This window comes from Platalea leucorodia (genome assembly GCF_965183815.1).
Source record: "Platalea leucorodia genome assembly, chromosome: 6".
Lineage (NCBI taxonomy): Eukaryota > Metazoa > Chordata > Aves > Pelecaniformes > Threskiornithidae > Platalea > Platalea leucorodia.
This window is the reverse complement of record NC_138828.1, coordinates 17,845,456-17,866,044: the sequence shown is the minus strand read 5'-3', so window position 1 is coordinate 17,866,044 and position 20,589 is coordinate 17,845,456. Positions and strand designations below refer to the sequence as shown.

General features: G+C 37.7%; 1 protein-coding gene across 2 annotated transcripts in view; it reads right to left on the bottom strand.

Moving 5' to 3' along the window:
• The window catches only part of DCLK2 (doublecortin like kinase 2), a gene marked incomplete at its 5' end in the record, with an annotated part of 93,564 nt that overhangs the window by 31,060 nt on the left and 41,915 nt on the right, over nt 1–20,589 (bottom strand). The window contains 4 exons of one of the 2 annotated variants that reach the window (XM_082314771.1): nt 7,677–7,771; nt 11,510–11,560; nt 12,809–12,910; nt 15,914–16,016. In XM_082314771.1, the coding sequence (XP_082170897.1) occupies nt 7,677–7,771; nt 11,510–11,560; nt 12,809–12,910; nt 15,914–16,016 (351 nt within the window). The remainder of the gene's footprint in view (nt 1–7,676; nt 7,772–11,509; nt 11,561–12,808; nt 12,911–15,913; nt 16,017–20,589) is intronic. The other variant, XM_082314772.1, reaches the window with a different exon arrangement.

The following is a 20,589-nucleotide window of genomic DNA, read 5'->3' as shown; positions in this document are numbered from 1 at the left end:
AGTAGCATCAAACAGCAACCAGTCAGTTACTACTCTGCTCCTTGCTAATAACTTAAAACCATGTTATGTTAATGCTGCTGCCTTTCTGAGTTGTCTATTTATTTAACAAGGATCAGGAACAAGGACATTTGGGTTAAATGACATTTGTTCAAAATCATGAGTCAGTCTCTTAACCAGTCAGTCACATTTTCTTCAAGCATGAAGTGGAGATAACAGAACAGATCACTGCAAAGTATTAGTCATCAGCCAAAAAGATTACTAATCTATTTTGGGTTTTCAGTGAGTGACGATACGTAGGAATATCTAGCTCACATTTCCAGTTTCCTTCATCCTTGTAATCAGGTCAGAGCATGACTGGGCACATTACTTCTTACCACAGTATTTACAAGAGGGAAGCAAACAGCAACAGAGAAAAAAAAGCTAAAAGGAATACGAAAAGGAGAAGAAAAAAAAAAATCTAATGCTGCTGTTGTGGCTGAGATGCTAGATCAGAATCTGAAACGGCAGGTTTAACCTTAGCTCAGCCACTAATTTGCCTCATGGCTCTAGACATGAGGCTGAACTCACTCTACAAGAGAGACTGCCTGTAATTTGGGTGCTGTAGGTCTGTGTCTCAGTTCCTCGGCAGCAAAATCAGTCCAGTCTTTCCCTACTGTGTCAGAGAACAGTAGAAATAAATGCTTAAGATGTCTGTGAGGTGCTTGACTAGCCAGAAAAGGGGGGGAGGAGGTAAGAATTGACAATAAGTGACACAGAATAAAGTAATTTTCTAATCATTTAACTACCCAGCGACATGTAATATTTAGAATACCTTTTACTGTTGGTCTCCCAACAACTGCAGGTATTTTGAAGGTGAAGTAAAGATTTTGGATGTGCAAGTAGACTTGACTGGTTCCCTAGCCATACCTGAAGTAGCAAGGAGAAGAGAAAAAGATGCATATTGCTTTGATGCTACACTAGTGAATATACATCTACAATCACACCACAGATTAGGTTTTGCACCAATTTTTCCTCCTGTTTTCTAGTCCACACAGCACTACCGCTCTCTTCCAATACTGTTCCCCTTACAGATGATAAATTCAGGTCTTAAATCCACTCTCTCACTCAGACCTGAGGCAGAATTTGATTCCTTGTTTTTAAAAGCTCACAGAGTAATTTAGAGCAGCACTGGCTATCCAGCCCTTCGAATAAAACAATCGCCTCAGAATGGGGATGCTACTGGCCAAGAACATCTTACACTGACAGTCATTCCTGTTGCATTTAAACGTTATGCAATATAGAATACAACAATTATTGCTTTTACTTCCCTCAAGTTGTCTCCCCGCAGTTAATTTGTGTTTCAACAGCACATTCAGAGCCAAATGCACAATACAACATAGTTGTTAGAGATACTGAGAATATCTTGGTGAACACACAGTTTGCAAAACTAGTTGCATATCATTTTACAGATTAATTAAAGATGCTGTAAAAAGTTACAATAGGTACTGAGCTGAAAAAAACCTGCCCAACTGTTTTGTTTTCTTCACATGCTGAACTATTTTCTGTGGAATAACCATTTCTCCAGGTTCACAAAAATACCTAATCATGTTTCTCTATATTTTATATTATTTTATACAGACTGACTGCGACTTTAAGTCACCAGGTTTATCAACATGATGTGGTTTTGTGAGAAACACTCACATTAGATCTGTCATATCCATAAGCTTAACACACCTACTTTAGTACTGAACATGCTTATTACTAAGGACGACATAATAACTAAGGAACAGGTATTTAGCATTCTTCCTTTCACCCCTACTAATATTCAACCCATTAAAAACTATGTTTTATACTTTGCACTGTAGGATTTTTTTAATTATTATTATTATCTGAAGCATCCAATGTATAATGTGCCAGACAGCTGCATCCTGCCAGATACTGTGTGTATCAGGTTTTCCACTTTTAAGTTAATGATAAGAAATTGAAAACACCAAAAAAACCCAAAAAACCAAAAAAACAAAAAAAAAAAACCAAAAAACATAAAAGCCTTTAAACTATCACAGAGTCCAAGAGCATGAACTGAAATGGGTGTGCAAATGTAAGGTGATGTATAAGTAGCAGGGAGGGACTGGCCCAAGATTCCCTTAAAATCTGGATCAGAGCATAAGTCAGTGATTTGGGCATGAAAAAGCAGCAGCTTGACAGTCATTTTAATCAAGCTACATCTACTGGCCCAGTAGCAAAGATTTTTAATAAATCTTTTGAGTTAAAATGCTACCATATACCTGAAAAAATGTAAACATAGTGCTTGTATATATAAAATAGAAACGTGCAGAGACATAAGAAAGTAATCCCAGATAACTACATGTCTGGTGGGATTTTATTTTTTGTCTCATGAGAGTGTGAGGAACAATCCACAGATATAAATCCCTATTTTCTCTTGAAGTGGAATGGTACCTTAGCTCACAAACCTTTGCATTGGGAATTGGATTAAGTGCCCATTACACTAATGTTTGTGGAAACATTTGGGGCTTTTTTTCATATTGAAGGAAATACCTAACTTCTTGGGAGCTACCTGGGATGCTGCCTTCTAGAGCATCCATCTAAAGGTTTCCTGTGTCTGTCCTTCTTGCCTGTCTGGACAGAAATGAAGGACTTTTGCCATCAGGTTGCTAGGCATACAAAGGCCCTGTGTACATTTTCCTGTACACATACGTGCAAGCGCTTCTTTAACTTCAGTCAGACCTCCTATCGTTGCTCAACACCACAGTATGTCTAAGACGCACCAAATCTGCTGCCCTTGTCCTCCAGCACATTCATAATGCACTAAAGAGACTCTGAACTGTATGGTACACGTGTACACGTATGTACACACACCCACACCCTTGTGTCTGGAAAATTCCAGACAGAAATATGGGACCCTTACACAAACATTATTGTTATTGTTTTGATCCTGTAATATTCTGAAAGCACATCTAGCCAAACTTAGAAAAAGTATGTCTAATATTGTTAACTTTTCCTTGAGTTCTGATCTGGCATTGCTGCGGTAATCTTTCATCTGAAGGCTAAGAAGAGAATGAACTCTCATACCTTCAGAAAACCTCCTTGATATTCTCGACGCTTTCTCTGTCTTTATGAAAACATTCAAATTGGTGATGAATCTAACTGTAGACTATGACTATTTTCGTGAAATTGTGAATTAACTGTTTGCAGAGGTATCCTATGAAATCTGGGGACACTTTTATAGTGTCACTGTAATTCATCCTGAAAGGCTGCAGTAAGAAATGGCTAAAAGATATTTCAAACATAAACGAGAAGTTATTTATATAACCGGTATTCCAGTGAGATGTTGTTAGTATTTATTATTATAATGCCTAATAGTAACATAATCTTTAAGACAGAAACTTACAGTTTTTAAGCAATACTTAAAACTGCTAGTAACCCAACTATACCGAGAAACTACTTGTAACAATACAATAGCCAATTAGAATGTGGCGATTTTGCTACTATTAATTTGAGCATACAGGGTATAGCATACATATAATGTCATGCATTTTGCTGCACTGCTCTGGAAACACTGAAGAACCACATAAAAATTTACCCTTTTTCTAAAGAGATTTTGAATTGCATCACATTATGTAAAGCATTTAGCAAACTGATGACAATGGTGGATGGACTTGACACAAAGTGCAATACCTCAGTTTCCCTACCAGCACAAATAAACCAACTCTTTTTATCCACTGTATGCGCAAGAAAGATGCTGAATTGTAAATTCAACAAAGGCAGCAGTTAAAGAATTCCTCCAAGAACTGCTATCGCACCTGTGTCACGAGGTTGGATAATTGCACGTTAATATTCTTAACACGTAACTGCTAAGAGAAGCATATGTGTACAAAACTGAAGAGATTAAAACCTTGATGAAGATAGGCACTAGTCCTTCAAATCACTTAAGCACATGTTTAACTTTAAGTACATTAACATCCTCGTTTAAGTAAAAAGGACTACTCAATAGCTTAAAGTTAAGCAAGTACTTAAGTCAATTGTTGGATCAGGTTTTAATGCCCTTTCACTTTGTTCATTTGGTCAATCAATCGAAAAAGTAATACTGGGACAAATTCAACCACAATGCTATTTAGCATAATTGGGATTCTAAGAAAGGCCTCAACTGTAAAGCTTCTTGATTTGTACAATTCTATCTTCTTTTTAAGAAGATGACACGACTTTGTGGTACTTAATTTCAAGAGGGGACAATAAAACACATCCAAGTAAGCATTAGGAAGTTACGACACCACTTCCCAAAATCTCATATTTAATCTAGTTTCGGGATGATTTTTATGGTATGAAGTGTGCATAGTAACAGATGTACTAGAAGAGCTAAGAGTCAAAGTACCCCTAACAGCATTGCATGTCTGGGTATCTATAAATGCACACTTAGAACCAAAGAAAAAGTTTAAACCTTTCAATTGTTACCTGCCTACAGAACAGCAAAAGGACTCCTCTCAGTCAGTTGTCCTGTGCCACCTAATGCACTATTACCATTATTTCTTAATCCATGCACTAGTTTTAATCCCTATGGAAAAGTTAATAGAAAAATAAACTCAGCACACTGCTCAAAAAAGAAAATCGTACAGTTAGTCATTTACTTCATGCCCATACTTGTTAACTTTTATATCTAAATCTTTACCTTGAAACAAACCCTCTGTGAAGTGAAATGCTTAGTTACAGGCTAAAATTGTGATGTCAAAAATAAACAACTTTAATAAGAATACATAGTAGCATGCAATTGGGTGCATAGTATCCATATTTGTCACTTACTGGAATAAAGGCATTTATTTGGGGTTGTGGGAAAATTCTGTAGTGTTTACTATTCTTAAGCCATAGCATAAATTCCTTACGTCAATATAATCTTAGACTCCAGTACAATTTTTTTAAAACACTTCCGCAAGATTGGGATGTTGGACAGCAAACTGGCTTACTATATGTACTGAACAATTAATAGCACAAGGGCGCTCTGGTTGGAAGATCTAAATAGAAGGAAAGCCCTTCTCTTTAAAGATAAGCTGTTCACAAGGAGTGTTTCCTGCAAGGAGTTTTCTGTGCCGAGTGTACCACTTCTGCTTATAAGGTGTTGTGAGGCAGAAGGAATCCTGGGGGACTGAAGAGACTTCACTTTAAAGGAAAAGTGGCATTTGGAGAATATGATGTAAGACTCAATGTCTGAAACCGAGAAAAAATTGCTGCTGCAATCAGTATCTTTTGCAAGTTTACTGCCTTGATGACTAGCACTGTCACTTAAGCTCTACGTTGATCGTCAAACTTCAAAAAGCTTAGCCAGGTTCTAATCTATAGTAAAATATTTTATTTTGCTCTGGCTTTTCACAGTTTTTAAAGTACAGTTCATGTGCAGCTGCTCCGATGGTTTGCTCTTCACAGGAAATAGAAACATCAACCCTGATTTGTTCCCTTTTCCTGCTGCCCCAAGCTTATATAAAACCATTATTAAGTGTTACTGTTTCACGCTCTACAAAAATAAACAAATATGATTTCTACACAACAAATCAGCCAAAATATTGCCTTTCCAAAGCCAGAAATATACTTTATTCTTTCACTGTCTGCCATGGTATTTATATCTACACTTTCATTCAGCTGTAGTCATGGCACCTTCTTTACATGAGTGCAGGAAGCCACACTACTTGTCTGAGCAGTGATGCAGTCTTAGCAACAAGGAATTACTTAACAATAGGGAAAAGCAATAATCTCAAAATAATAAAATTGGTCCCTGCTTTCCCTGTTTTCCTCATCAGACTGGCCAAGATCAACCCTACAAAAATAAAAATGGGTTTCTTAAAAGAATCTGGTTTTGCATAAAACCATGCCTCCCTGTTACTGGCTTTTGTTGATACTTCACCAAAACAGTCATTACTACTACAACATAATCAAGAAACACGGGTCACTCCACAGTGCACTTGATACTTGATCCTTTTGGAATTTATCCTGAGATTTACCAGATAACTTTCCCTATCTTTAGTCTCAGGAACACAGCTGGGATCCTCCTACTGAACAGATGCATCCTAATGGGATAAAACAAGAGGTACTCACTACTTCAGTAACATGTCAGGACTGAGATGATTCATTTGTTTTCGTTGTTTTCTTTGGTCATGTAGGGATGAATTATTTGACACGAAACCCCATTAGTATCCAGCATCAATTAAATTCCAAAGTGAAAAAGTACAACAGCCTACTTCAGTGAAATTGACAGTGAAAGGGAAAGAGGACACGTCCACTCTACTGAAAATTGCTTACTATCAGAATTATCTCTATCTTAACGGAGATTTAATCAGCTAAAAGCAGACAGGATAACATGGGGGAAAAAAAAAAACAAACAAACCAAATTATCTAGTTTCTAAACTTGTAATTTCATTAAAGAAATACAAAAGAGCGTTTGTTAAACATAGTGCAGAGCAGCTGAGAGCCTCCAGTCCAATGATTTTGGTGTCCTCTACTGTAAGTTCTATAGCAGAGCTATCCAGACAAATTTTAAGACACACAGTTCTAATTTTCAATGTCAGAACTATTACTGCTCTTGAAAATGTTTTATAGAGGAAAGGCCAATCTATGTGCTTTGGACAAAGAGAAGCTATAGGATGGTACAGCTCAACGACATAAAGGCAGAGATCAACACTAAATTGCCTCAATGAACCAAACAACTAAAAATACATTAGAATTAAACAAATAAATCAAAATCTTTTCTCAGAATTATCACAGAAGCCTCACAGAAGCCAGTGCCATACTCCTTGCAAAACAGACAAAGACTTTGGTAACAATTAGCATGTCAAAACCCAAATCTAAATACTATTCAAATCACGTCCTTTAGCCAGTCTCTTAATTGAGAAAACAGTTTTTCAAAGAATTATGCAGCCTCTTCACAACTGTTGTGTTCACCAATGGGAGCTATTACTTGATCAGAATAATCAGCGCGAACCATCCAGTGTGCTTGCAGAAAGGCTGCAATTGATGATTTCATAAGAAAATTCTCCTTGAAAGGACAGCTGCACAAATGCAGCAGAAAGATGCTCAACTGTGCTCCCGACTGTTCCTTTTATTTTACCGAGCAAAAGGCACAGAGCAGCCTCTAAGAACTGTAAATGCTACCAATTTTTAAGTGGGAGAGGAAGAGAATTCTCTTGGTGCAACACAGAGAAAAAGCTGTCAGGCATCAGGCTGCTCTCAAAGGAACCCCTCACACGCTTTCAGGCAGGAGACTGCATTAAGGGGTGAAATTGTGTGCCACGGATAAAGAAGGGTGCTTCAGATGAAATTTTGGGCAATGCTACAAGACTATAAGGTATCCAAAAGAGGATACTACATTTATAGAGGCTGAGGAAATACAAATTACTTGGGGGGTTTCTGCAGTCCACGGAACAATGGAAAATTTGGAGGGCAAATTGGCGTATTCAAGCCACCATCACCCTCTGTGTTTCCTAAGCTGAGAGTTCCATCCTGCCAACCAAAGACAAAATACAAAAATCTTACTTCAGATCTCTTCTCCACTTCAACTCAAAAATCACACTAGCAAGGCTACCCTATAGAATTATAACTTTTTTTTTCTTTTTCCTTTTTTTTCTTCTTCAGCATCGCTGTAATACATCATTCAATAAATAACGGAATTTAGGGGTTTTGATGATTATTGCACTTACCTTGAGTCCACGAAAGCTGCCTGGGCTTGTTGGTGAAGAACTGGATGACTTTGTAGATTTTGGGGTGGATAATTGACTGCTTGGGGTTCCATTAACTGGCCAAAGCAATAAAAGCAAACAAATGAAAGAAAAGATGAATAAAAGTCAGAACCCCTAACTTCCTTTTAAACATCACATACCTCTCTGACAAGCTATCACTCAAGTCTGCACACAAAGACCAAAACAGACTCCTCAGCATTTAGTAATAAATTATACGCTTGCATGCCACACAACTGTGCCCCCAAAACTCACGTGGCTGGGTATAGGATTGAGAAGACAAACAAATATTGCATTGCCATTCTAGAGATTAAAAAGGTCTATTCTGTCCTTTACCAGTGCAAGAGCTATGGGCAAATAATAGCCACAGCCTTTTAAAATTGTATCATTTATCGTGATATTGCACAATAAAACATGGAGAGAGAAAGTGTTCATAAAGACATTTGACCCTCCATCTCTCCTTTTTGGATCAACACCTTACTTTCTAGGTAGAATGTTTCACATAACACAAGTTGTTTTGTTTGTTTTTTTCCAAGAAAAACAAACAAACAAACAAGAAGTATGAGCTGTTTGGATGATAAAGAACTTAAGCAGTAGGTCAGAAAATATTGATTCACGGGGAAAAAAAACAACAAGGTAAAAGCTAGTAGCTTATTTCTGAACTTCCAGTTTAAGTGCCTGTGAAAATATACAATATCTTCCCTCTTGACTTCAAGAGTTCATTCATTTTAAGTCCAGTTTTCCAGAGGCCTGATCTGTTTTATCTCTGGTGACTTGAATATAACTTAGGTCTGTCCTTGTATTTTTCTGAAAAAAACAAACTGATGAATTTCATTACGCAGACAGAATAGCACACTGTTCATCATACACAAATATGATGCAACATTATATGACATGACATTATTTCCTCTCTATCTGAACCTCATTTTTCCTGGGAGAGGAAAATACTAGGCAGAAATTTAAGAGCTAAAAAGGTTTCATAACTGATTCATGGTGAAGAATTATTTTTTCAGAAAGAAAAAACCAATCCTGGCAAATAGAAACTTAGCTTCAAAGTAAAAAACAGTTACACCTGCACATATCCTTTACACACTCAGAGGTCTGTCATGGGTTATGCATCACTTCTTAACCAGCGCTACTGGATTTATTTTACAAGTGTCTATTAAGCTAGTACCCTAACATTCTCTGAGTGCTGAAGATGCCTTCCAAGTACTATTTTTACAACATGGGCAGTCTATCTGCCAGTAGGCCAGGCTGACTGCACTGCAACTTCCACAAATACATTTTTCACAAAAATCTTTCTTTGATGTGTGTTGTTAAGATATAACTAATTATCATTTAGCTACAGCATAAGTCTCTGTTGAAGTCTGATAAATTGGATTTACATTCCCAGATCTCTTACAGGACTAAGAGCTTAGTCTTTTCTACTAAAAGTATTCAGTATGGTTAAGATATTTTTGTCTTGACTTTAACAACGGCTGCTTGTAAGAACAACAGGCAAATTATTTCAGTGTTTTTTTAAGAAATTAAAAGTATTTAGGAGTATACGTCTCTCCTGCAGACTTCTTTTCATCACTTTGTTTTAGATAACCTTCTTGAAACCTGGCACATCAATGCATCCTTGTTTTATTAAGAATTTGCAAGTATGATGATGAAAAGGGCTAGTGAATGCTATCTTACTGTTTTCTGCTTCTCACATACACAATTTGCTCTAGCCATTAGCAAAAATACTGAGGTGTAAAGTTCATGACTAAAAATGAGATACTTCAGAAGAAGAATTTGCTTCCAAATGACCAACTGTTACTACAGGAGGAAAAAATTTTTGTTTATTCACGAATTTTTACACAACTCACAGAAAGGTCACCATTTCCTGAACATGACCATTGAGGCCTACACTGTAAGACATCCTTATCTGTCTCTAAGTCACTACCATCCTTTTAAGCATCAACAGAACCACTAAAGTCTACCTGTGAAATTGGCTGGTTAACATAATCTTCTTCCCTCTCACAACTGTTTAAGGAAGAACATCCCAGCCTACGCTGACAGCACTCTAGCTCTTTGCTAATATCTTAGATATGCTTGGTGGACAAGGGTGGTGGTTTTGAGCCAGAGGTGTGACTAGATGATGCCCAGAGGTCCCTTCCAACTTTTGTCCTTCTATGATTCTACAACACATGGTACATTCTGCTGAGGATCCTATTCAAAAGAGCTGTCTGTAGATACAGCTTTGCCAATGTCTTCTGAGATCCACTGCATGTGAGCTGGTACACAACTGCAACAACAGTAAAAGCTGGAAATGGCCCTGTGTAGGTGTAAAAATTTTGCATCTATAGGGAGTCAGCCAACTGCTTGTGCTGGTTTTGGCTGGGGTAGAGTCAATTTTCTTCATAGTAGCTAGTATGGGGCTATGTTCTGGATTTGTGCTGAAAACAGTCTTGATAACACAGGGATGTTTTCATTATTGCTGAGCAGTGCTTACACAGAGTCAAGGCCTCTTCTGCTTCTCACACTGTCTCGCCACTGAGTAGGCCAGGGGTGCACAAGAAGTTGGGAGGGGACACAGCTGGGACAGCTGACCCCAACTGATCAAAGGGATATTCCACACCATATGATATTATATTATATTGCTCAACAATAAAACTAGGGGAAAGGGGGGGGGAGGGACCACTGCTCGGGGACCGGCTGACCATCGGTCAGTTGGTGGTGAGCAATTGTTTTCATTCCCATCACTTGCCTTTCTTGGGTTTTATTTCTCTCTCTCTGTTACTTTCTTTTTCATTATAATTTTTTATTTTTATTTTATTTTATTTCAATTATTAAACCGTTCTTTTCTGAAACCATGAGTTTTCTCACTTTTACCCTTACAATTCTCTTCCCCCATCCCACTGGGGGAGAGAGTGAGCGAGCGGCTGTATGGTGCTTAGTTGCCGGCTGGGGTTAAACCACAACACTGCTATCGGCTGGGGTTAAACCACAACACTGCTATCGGCTGGGGTTAAACCACAACACTGCTATTGACTTGCTGATTATTTCATGTATGTGCAAAACTTACCTTTCTTACCTATTTTCTAAGTTCTTTTGAGGTTTCTTTTGACATGTATAGCAGCCTGAACACAGAAAAAAACTTCTTCTCTGTTGTTCTTTAGGTAGAACATATTAGGCTACAATTCTTCAGCATATTGGAATGTTTAAAACTGAAAACCCTATGAATACCTTTTAAATTGTTAACTTCTAGTATGGTCCAAAGTCTCAACTTATTTGCTAATCAAAACGTATGTTACTTGTTTTAGAGATACTTTCACTGTGAACTGAAGGTTCAAAGAGGTTTCTCAGTGTTTTAGAACTTAGGCTGAAATAACACAAGAAAACAAAGGAAGGTAAGAAACTGCAAATAAAATTAAAAACTACAGCACGTGTTATTGCACTGCTTTTTTCAGCAACTCTTACCCCTCTCTTTTAGCACTGGCTGAAATTTTCTATTATAACATGCTTTAGAAGACACATATAAACGTATTGCTTCTCAGAATGCTCCTCTACTTGTAGTCAAATTATACCTTTACAAATTTAACTTTGATACCATTAGCAGACGTCCAACAACTATAAAGCATCATTTATATTATTTCACTCAAACGATCTACTTCAACAAAAAGCCTACACCCATTAAGTCTCTGGTTCACCGAATGCAAAAACGTGTGTTTCAAGCTTGAAAATATTCACAAATACAGCAAAAAGCATACAGGTAAATGGAGAGGGAGGAGACACACTAGTGATATACAGCCATAATAGTAATGGCTCACCTGGGGATTTTGCTGAAGAATAAGCACTGGAGTAGTGGCCACCCCTCTTTACTGTACTCATATATTTGACACAAAGGAAAAAGACATTAAGGAAAGAAGTTATTAAACAGCTCTGAACATGCATGAAAGGAAAAAGGGTAAATAAAGATAAGTAAAGACTACGTGAGAAAAAATGGCAAGTAGATAGAAGGATAAACACCAGACAGTTTGGATAAATTTTTCAAATTAACCTAACCAAAGGGGTGTCCAAGTAGAAATAAGTAAGGAACTAACAGCACTGATTTCTAAATACTTCGCATAAAATTCACTGGTGATAGATATCCCATGCGATCTCATTGGAGTTAACAGGATTGCATGAAATATAGATCAGTTGTGAAATTTGCCCTTCATGCTACACTTTTCTTTGTTGTTACTGCGATCCTTCTTTGAAGCTTTTCAGTTAAATATTCAACCTTTATAAACAGATGATAAATATTCCACTTTGAAAGAAGCCCAAAACATAAAATACTTTAACTAGCATCAATTAAGCAAAACAAATATTGATATGAAAATGAGAATATGGAACGTTGCAGTTTTGAATACACACACAGGAGCTGAGGAAAAAAATTAAGTTTTACTGTATTCAGAAATCAAATGCAGAGGTACAAAAAGGAAAAAACCAAGTTTCTCCCTCCTATTTATTTGCATAAAAGACTCAATGGTTGGAACATATGGTGTTCAGCCAAACTGCTGGCAAAAAACACAATGTGAACCTTTCTTTGAAATTACAGGAAGCACAAGAAGAAGAAAAAAATTTTCCCTGTTAATGGGCAATAACATTCCAGAACATCTCTTAAATTACTTGAAACAGCAAAATCCAGTATTTCCAACAATATTAGGCTTATACAGGAGAAACCTTTCAAATTCAAAACACTTAAGGGTATACTGTAGTTCAATGAACATGAATTTAACCACATAACCGTCCTGTAGTTAAGTCTTCAAGAAAATCAAGTGCCATGCTGAAAACATATCGCAAGTGTACAATTAGCACAAATTATTCCAATGTTCATAAACTGAAACTTTTTGTGCCTGTTAATTAAAAAATAGAAACCACATTTCTTCTCAGGATTCAAAAATAAATACAAATTTTATTATAAATTAGTATTAAATCTATGAGACAAACTGAAAAAAACATTTTTTCCCTCAGGAAACAAAGCATGGCACTTGTATTTCAGACAGAGCCAACAGTTTTTTCACCTCATTAAGCAAATTCTAACTTTCATTTGTTTTATGTGTTCAGCTCTTTCCTCGAAGTAGTACCTGAGGCAGGTGATTTGCTTCGACGTGAAGGCCCTGGACTTTTGGACCCAGTATGCCTCATGCCAGATGATCGTGAATAAGAGGACTTCATAACACGGCATTCTACAAAGCAAGCAGATAGAGTTTTGACAACAGTTCAATGTACAGGCTTCTGCCAAACACTACTGTTACTGTTTATTATCCAGAAAATGAATATCAGTATTTTCTAAACATGCTTGCCCAACTGAACGAAACAAATTTATAAGAGCATCTCAGAGCTTTAACCTTTAACTATACAAACATATTTAAGCTACTCAAATGCTGTATGTAACATTCTGCATGTAATATTTCTTCATGTCTTGAAGCTGGATTATTACTATAATTCAAGTTTGTACCTACGCACAGCTGAAAGAGTAAAGAAGTCAGCTGATGCTAAGGTTCTTCCGATAATTCAGTAAATCCTGCATACTGTAATGGCAGCTTCATATAGGGCAACTGCACAGCAAGCCCCATTTACCGTCTTTTGCAAGAAACTGAGATTGTGACCAGCTTTTAAAGAGATGAAAAATGTCTATTGTTTCCAAAAGGCTGAGTCAATAGATTACTGCCATTTACCATCAGCTATATATCATTAAATAAAAGACAACCTAAATGGTGTCCTGGTTTCAGCTGGGATAGAGTTAATTTTCTTCTTAGTAGCTGGTAGAGTGCTGTGTTTTGGATTTAGAATGAGAATAATGTTGATAACACACTGATGTTTTGGTTCTTGCTGAGCAGAGTTTACATTAGTCAAGGACTTTTCAGCTTCTTGTGCTTTGCCAGGTGCATAAGAAGCTGGGAGGGAGCATAGCTAGGACAGCTGACCCAGACTGGCCAAAGGGCTACGCCACACCATATGACATCATGCTCAGTATAGAAGCTGGGGGAAGAAGGAGGAAGGGGAGGACATTTGGGGTGATGGGGTTTGTCTTCCCAAGTAACCGTTACGCATGATGGAGCCCTGCTTTCCTGGAGATGACTGAACACCTGCCTGCCCATGGGAAGTAGTGAATGAATTCCTTGCTTTGCTTTGCTTGTGAACGCGGCTTTTGCTTTACCTATGAAACTGTCTTTATCTCAACCCATGAGTTTTCTCACTTTTACTCTTCCGATTCTCTCCCCCATCCCACCGGGGGGGAGTGAGTGAGCGGCTGCGTAGTGCTTAGTTGCTGGCTGGGGTTAAACCACAACAATGGGAAAGAAATCAATAGGCATACATGCATTGACATTTTGGAAATATTTTAACTCCTACAGTTAGCATCCACTGCAAATCACTCCCAATGGAATCATATAAATTTCCCTCCTAATGTCCCTGTTATTCATCACTACAATGTCAATGCCATCATTATGATGCCACATCACCATCAATAAATAGTAAGTAGAGCCGCATGCCCTGCCAGTCAAGTCCTCTTCCACTCTGTACCTAACCTGCTTTTCTCCATTAAGACTTCCAGAGTTACTAGAGGAAGCAGGGACCACTAAAGCTGAAGAGACAAAAGGGAGAAAAAACCCTTCCATCACTGGGTTCTCAGAAAGGAAATGAGCCCAGTTAGTCCCATGGTGTAATGGGAAAAGCAAACTTACGGCCTTAAAATCTGCAAGGGAAATTATGATTTTGCCCAGACTGGGATTTGCAGTGTGAGTTAATACAACCATGCTCTTCCATTCCTGCATAAGAATAAAATCATATTTTAGCTAATCTAAAACTACGTTTAAAAAATACCCTTCTTGTCACCTCCACACTAGCTGAATCAACATAATCAGGCTGTTCTGGAAGAGTAGCATGCTGGCAATAACAACAGAATGGGAGCCAGCTGAATCCTCCATCCATCCAAATGTATGGACCAGCGGTTAGATATATACCTATACTTCTTGATGTAACTGAAGATTTTGTAATGAAATTAATGGTGTTTGTAAAAATTAGAAAAACAGCAGATTAATTTTTTCATAAAAGAAAATAAGGGTGATTCTACAGCTGAACCAATATAAACAGAAAAAACATGTCTAGTAGAGCCTGTAGTGATAGGACAAGGGGTAATGGTTTTAAACTAAAAAAGGGTAGATCCAGACTAGATATAAGGAAGAAACTTTTTATGATGAGGGCGGTGAAACACTGGAACAGGTTGCCCAGAGAGGTGGTAGATGCCCCACCCTGGGAAACATTCAAGGTCAGGCTGGATGGGGCTCTGAGCAACCTCATCTAGTTGAAGATGTCCCTGCTCATTGCAGGGGGGCTGGACTAGATGACCTTTAATGGTCCCTTCCAACCCAAACCATCCTATGATTCTACAAACATGAAGAAAAATACCTATATATATATAGGTTTTATATATATATTTTTTTCTATATATATATAGAAAAATAGAAAAAAAAAATATATAGAAAAAAACCTATATATATATGATTTGATATTCCAAGCCAATTCTAAAACTCCCTGGTAGAGGACAGAGATTTTTCCTTGAACTTACATTATAAATTTTCTCTTTACAGATAAACAACTTTTGTAAACAAGTTAAATTCATGAGTTGTCGATGGGAGAGAGCATGGGCACAAAGTCCCAGTTTCTCTCATCTCCTTCCCCACCCAACACCCCCTATAACCTCACCATATAAGCAGGCTCAGCACTTCGTCTATAACAGACAAGACCGGCAGGTGTGAATTGTCTAGGAGGACAATTCAAGATCTGAAATGAGCATGGTTATGTACATGATTTTTCAAAAATCTCATGAAGACAGCAATATGGAAATCATCTTATAGTCACAGAGGTCAAAAGTGAACGTTTTTAAGAGATTTTAGATACATTAGATCCATGACTGAACCTTTTACAACTCAACGCTGTTTTCCATGTAACTTTAGGGACAGGGTCTGTTTTCCAAGAACATAGATCAGGTTTGTTAGTTCATTTTGACACTTACAGAATCCAGATGATGGTTTGTAAAAACTTTTTAATCCATAGGAAAATATATTCCCATGTATATTTTCCGAAATCACACAACTCTTGAGGACCGAACAGGGGAGGGGGATGGGAAGGGGAAGAGTTCTCAATGAAGTTGACTATTTCAGCGGGTTTAGGATGTACAGTCTTACCGCTGTGATCCAACACGAAGTCATCCTGAGCATACCGGTACTTCTCAGGCCCACATGCAATGAAGACATCATCATCTCCAAAGAAGTCCTGCAAGCATGTCACCTTGACAGCAAAATATACAAAGCAACATAAACAAATGCAGTACTTTCAAATGCTAAATCTTCAGTTAGTCAGCAACAATTAATAAGTTTGTGTTTTCCTTTTCACAGTGATACCATAATGTTTTTTTATAATGACAGAAACACTCCAGTTCTCAAGTACTCCAGCTCTCCCAGTAGTGCAGGAAACTTCAGGGTCAAGAATGTAAAATATGACTGCCCCTCACCTCCAAAAACACCTTCTCTTACATTTAACACCTGTATTTTTGCCTATAACTACACATGCACACTGATAATTTTGACACGACCGGGTATAAACACTACTCAAATATCAAAGCTTCTTATATTCCTACATTAATTGCTTATGGGAAGATCTGTCAAGTTAAAATGATTGCATCTACAAATTTATTTTTTTATGCTCTGAGGCATTTAATTTCCATGTTTTAATGCCTTGTTAAAAAAAAGTTAATTTCCCCCTTTTATTAAAAGGTATTCCATATTCAAGAAAAAAAGAAATATAGAGTCCCTTCAATGCCATTTGCAGCTCTGACTGTTCTTCATTGTCCCAGTAATGATGTTACGATATATTTCAAGAAGGATGTGGATATCAGAAAGAAAAATGTTTTAGACATTCTTTAAAAACACTAACTCAAAGACCTTGAAAAACTCTCACTCCTCAAAGTCAATAAAAATCAGCTTCTGAAGGAGCAAGCGTCTGCTTTAAAAACAATTAAAATCAAAAATTGCCACAACAAGCAATCCCACCAAACTCATTCTAACTCCTTTGTAAGAAAAAAGCGTTTGCAGGTAGAAAGCTATTTTTTAAGTGTGAACGGATTAAAATTTTACTGTATAATTGTTTCCCTATTCTTTCTAACGTTGCACACCCAAATGAGATCTAGGAATACAAGCTATGTAGAAGCTAAGAAAGTTAGAATGATTTGGCAAAACCATGTAATTAAAAAGGTAAACCAAAATCCTGCTTTTAGGGAAACTAGCTTTTTTCCTTCCCAGATACCTGTCAACACCATTTGCATGTTTTACCCACTGTGATAATAGTAAACACTGGCAGAACTACAGGAAGGGGTCTCTACTGCCTGCAGTATTCTGAGAAACACGCAGAATATCAATGACCCTCAGCTCTCTGCAAGAACACCCACACAGGGCATTCACCAGCAGCGCAGTTGTCATGGCAGCTAACCCAGGAATAGCAGCAAGATCCTCACTACGGTGCCACATGCAGTATCCAGCGTTTGTGTCACTGGGTCATGCAGCCAAAGGACTCCTATCCATCACCAAAATCCTTTTATTGTTATCTTACCATTGCAGTGACAACCTGCTCTCATTGACAAGAGACATTTTCAGCTGTACTTTAAATTGCTGCTTCTGGTTAACCGAAGAGGCAGTAATAACTGGATTCAAAAGGCTGCACAAATTTAAGAGAAGTTTTGCCAACATGGGATTTACTCCTCTCTACTTAGCAACTCTCTCTCCTAATATGAGGACTCATTATCATTTCCACAGATTTCGGGAATCCAGCAACCAACCCAAACCCACCACTACAGGAAAAGCTGTGAGAAAGCTTTCAGAACACTTATCCCAGTAGCACCAAGATGTTCTGTGAGGCACAAGTTCACAGTCAAAGCCCCCAAAACCGAGTGCCATTGCCACAAGCTCTGCCTACCCATCGCTGCTCTACTCATGCCCCCAAAGCCCTTGCAGCGCTGTTTCGAGCCGGTTAGAGTTAAATGCTGTGGTTTAGCAGAGCCTAAAATTAATCTTTCTGTTCTGATTCAAAGCCTCCCCCTCACTCCTTAACCCATCCAGTCTAACATCCGAGCTGAGAGTAAGAGAGGATAGAATGACAGGTCTTATGTCAGACTCTGGGAAACACACAGGGATATAACTGCGTGCAGCATCATCCTTTTGTTGTCTGCAGAGCAGTTCTACAAAGGAAGGGTCAGATCTGTGCACAAAAGATGACAGGAGTACCCTTAGCACCTTAAAATCTTTTGTAAATGGCTATTGGGGTGGGGAATAAAGAACTTTAAGAAAGGTATTAATTTCCATATGTGTTTTCCCACATATTCATGTATATCCAGTTTCCCCAGGCAAGAACAGACAGGAGAAATCATGAGTACCAGTGATCAGATAAACTGCTGGAGATGGAGCAAGGGCACCTCCATCTTGGAGCTCAGGCTAATGCCAGCCTCGCAGTCTGCTCGCACACTGGGTACCAGACCTGTGTGACTCCCACCTGTCAGTCACAGGCCAAGACAGACTTTAGCTTACTGTAAAAGATACTAAACTACACTTATATAACTGGAAGCCAGATAAATGCAAGTAGAGATGCTTGCTATATTCCAGCAGTGAATATTGGAAGTCCTCCTTCTCCCTACAAATAGTCCAGACTGGCTACACGTAAAATATACAAGAAAAAAAAAAACAACATTGAAAAACTGCACTCAACAAGGAATCTCCTAGAACTTACCAATCCCAAATAACCACACATTATGAGGTGAGGGAAGTATTTTTAAAACCAAGTTCATGGAAATCTGTTTTCCTAAAGTACAACCTAATGGTTATTCTTCTAGGCCTTTATCATAACAAAGTCAAAGGAGTAGCTCCTAAGATGCAAGCAGATGCTAAAATAAACAGTCTTCATTACCTACAGAATTAAAATTAATGTATATGCTGCAATTAATGATAACAGGTTTTTGCTCACTTAGTGTGCAAAACACTATTAAGGGAAAGCCAAAATTAATAAATTGTTTGCATGGGATTTTGAACGCTGCAGGTCCACTGTGGTCTAACTTGCAAATCACACAATTCCGCTCCAAAGAATATCTATACTTAGATCATATAGCAATTTTTTATAGCTTTGAGCAGGATTCAATCAGTTTAGAAATTTAAAAACAAAAAAATTTTGAACACTTTTTTTTTTTTTAAGAGTTGCATTAGCATTAGAACTTATGCATATGCATAGCATGTGAGTCATTCCAGTAACTTAGGGATCAAAATCTGGTTAGTCAAACTAGTGTATGACAAATGCTGCTTCTCCTTCCACTAAGTGTCTATACTCTCTTACCCATTCTTTGTTTTGCTGCACTTGGTGTTAAAAAACCCCATTCAGTCCTTCAAAATACTTCCTAAAATGCCTTTCAAAGGAAGATGGTATTAGCAAAGCTGCACATAAGTGTACCATAGCAAAAATAGTCAAATATGTAGTCATTCATTCAAGTAACAACTCCCTTGCTAGTCCTGATGCTGTGAGCTTCTATGCATGAAACTGAAAATGTGAAAAGCTTTAGACACCTTGAAGAGGTTAAGCACCAAAATGAGATCTGATTTTCAATAGTGTTGAGAGCATTTTTAGAATTACAGTCAATAGATAATTTTATGAGATTCAGATCTGGCCACTTCCTAGTTTACATCCTCAAAAGCTCTATACAGGTACTTAGAATGCATGCTTTCCATCTGTGGTCTTGCAGTAAAGCTCAATCAGAACGTCTCTCTCCCGTCTGTGGCTTTAATTACCACAGATAACACTCTCTTAAAAGAAAAAGATGAACATGATTTGTTTGTCCACAGGAAAAAAAAGATCTATTTTAAATCTGATTTTTTTTTTTTTTATGGAAGGCATATACAGAGCTGCATAAGGAAGTTTTTTAGGGTTTATCATTATAGCCAACACTGCAAAGGCTTACACCAAAGGCATTTCACGCTTCCTTGAATACTTCCCACCCCCACCCCCCCCCCCACCCCCCGTAGAAAAGTGAAATATAGTTTGAAAAACTGCTTTAGGAACACTTTAAAAAAATGTTATCTTGTTAAGTCTAGATGTTTCAATTAACATGTTTAAAATGTGTTAAACCTTATTTATTTCTAAATACAACACCCTTTCCTAGCCAAACATTGCCTATGTTCTGCTGGTATTCTGCTCAGAATAAATATAACTGGAAGTCAACATTACAGTTTTTTTTTTAGTAGGGTCACCCACAGCATTATTGTGTGTCCATTTCAACAGAATCCATTCACTTGCATTCTTACCATAGCTTTCTGAGATGATGTGTAAATGACTCTGGGCATCACTGCTTCCTGATGGGCTCAAAAAGGCTGTGCTCACCATTAGACTAAAGACCAGAGGACAACATAATTCAAGCGGCAGCACCAAGAGAATTAAATTGTAATTGGCTTCAATTGCAAGAAACCCAAAGAAGTATGCAAGGGGCTCAATGGTCCAGGGATTCAAAACTTGAATTGCTTGTTACAAAAAAGCAGCCTTTTCTCATCAAACTCCCCCCCCCCCCCGCCCCTAACTGAGGAAATCTTAGGACACTGAATGGATGAAGTTTTTTGAAAAACACAAAGATCTTTCTAACAGACGTACATATTAATAAATATGCATTACGTTACAGAAGTGGCATGACTAACAGTAGTTTGCAAGACCGTTAATGGTAAAAGCACTTCAAAAATCACACAGCTGAAAGCACAAAAATGTGGTTTACAAGCAGAAAAAAATGAAGTACAAACTCACAGGAATGGGCAAAAATGTTAAGTCAAAATGTGAAAATAGG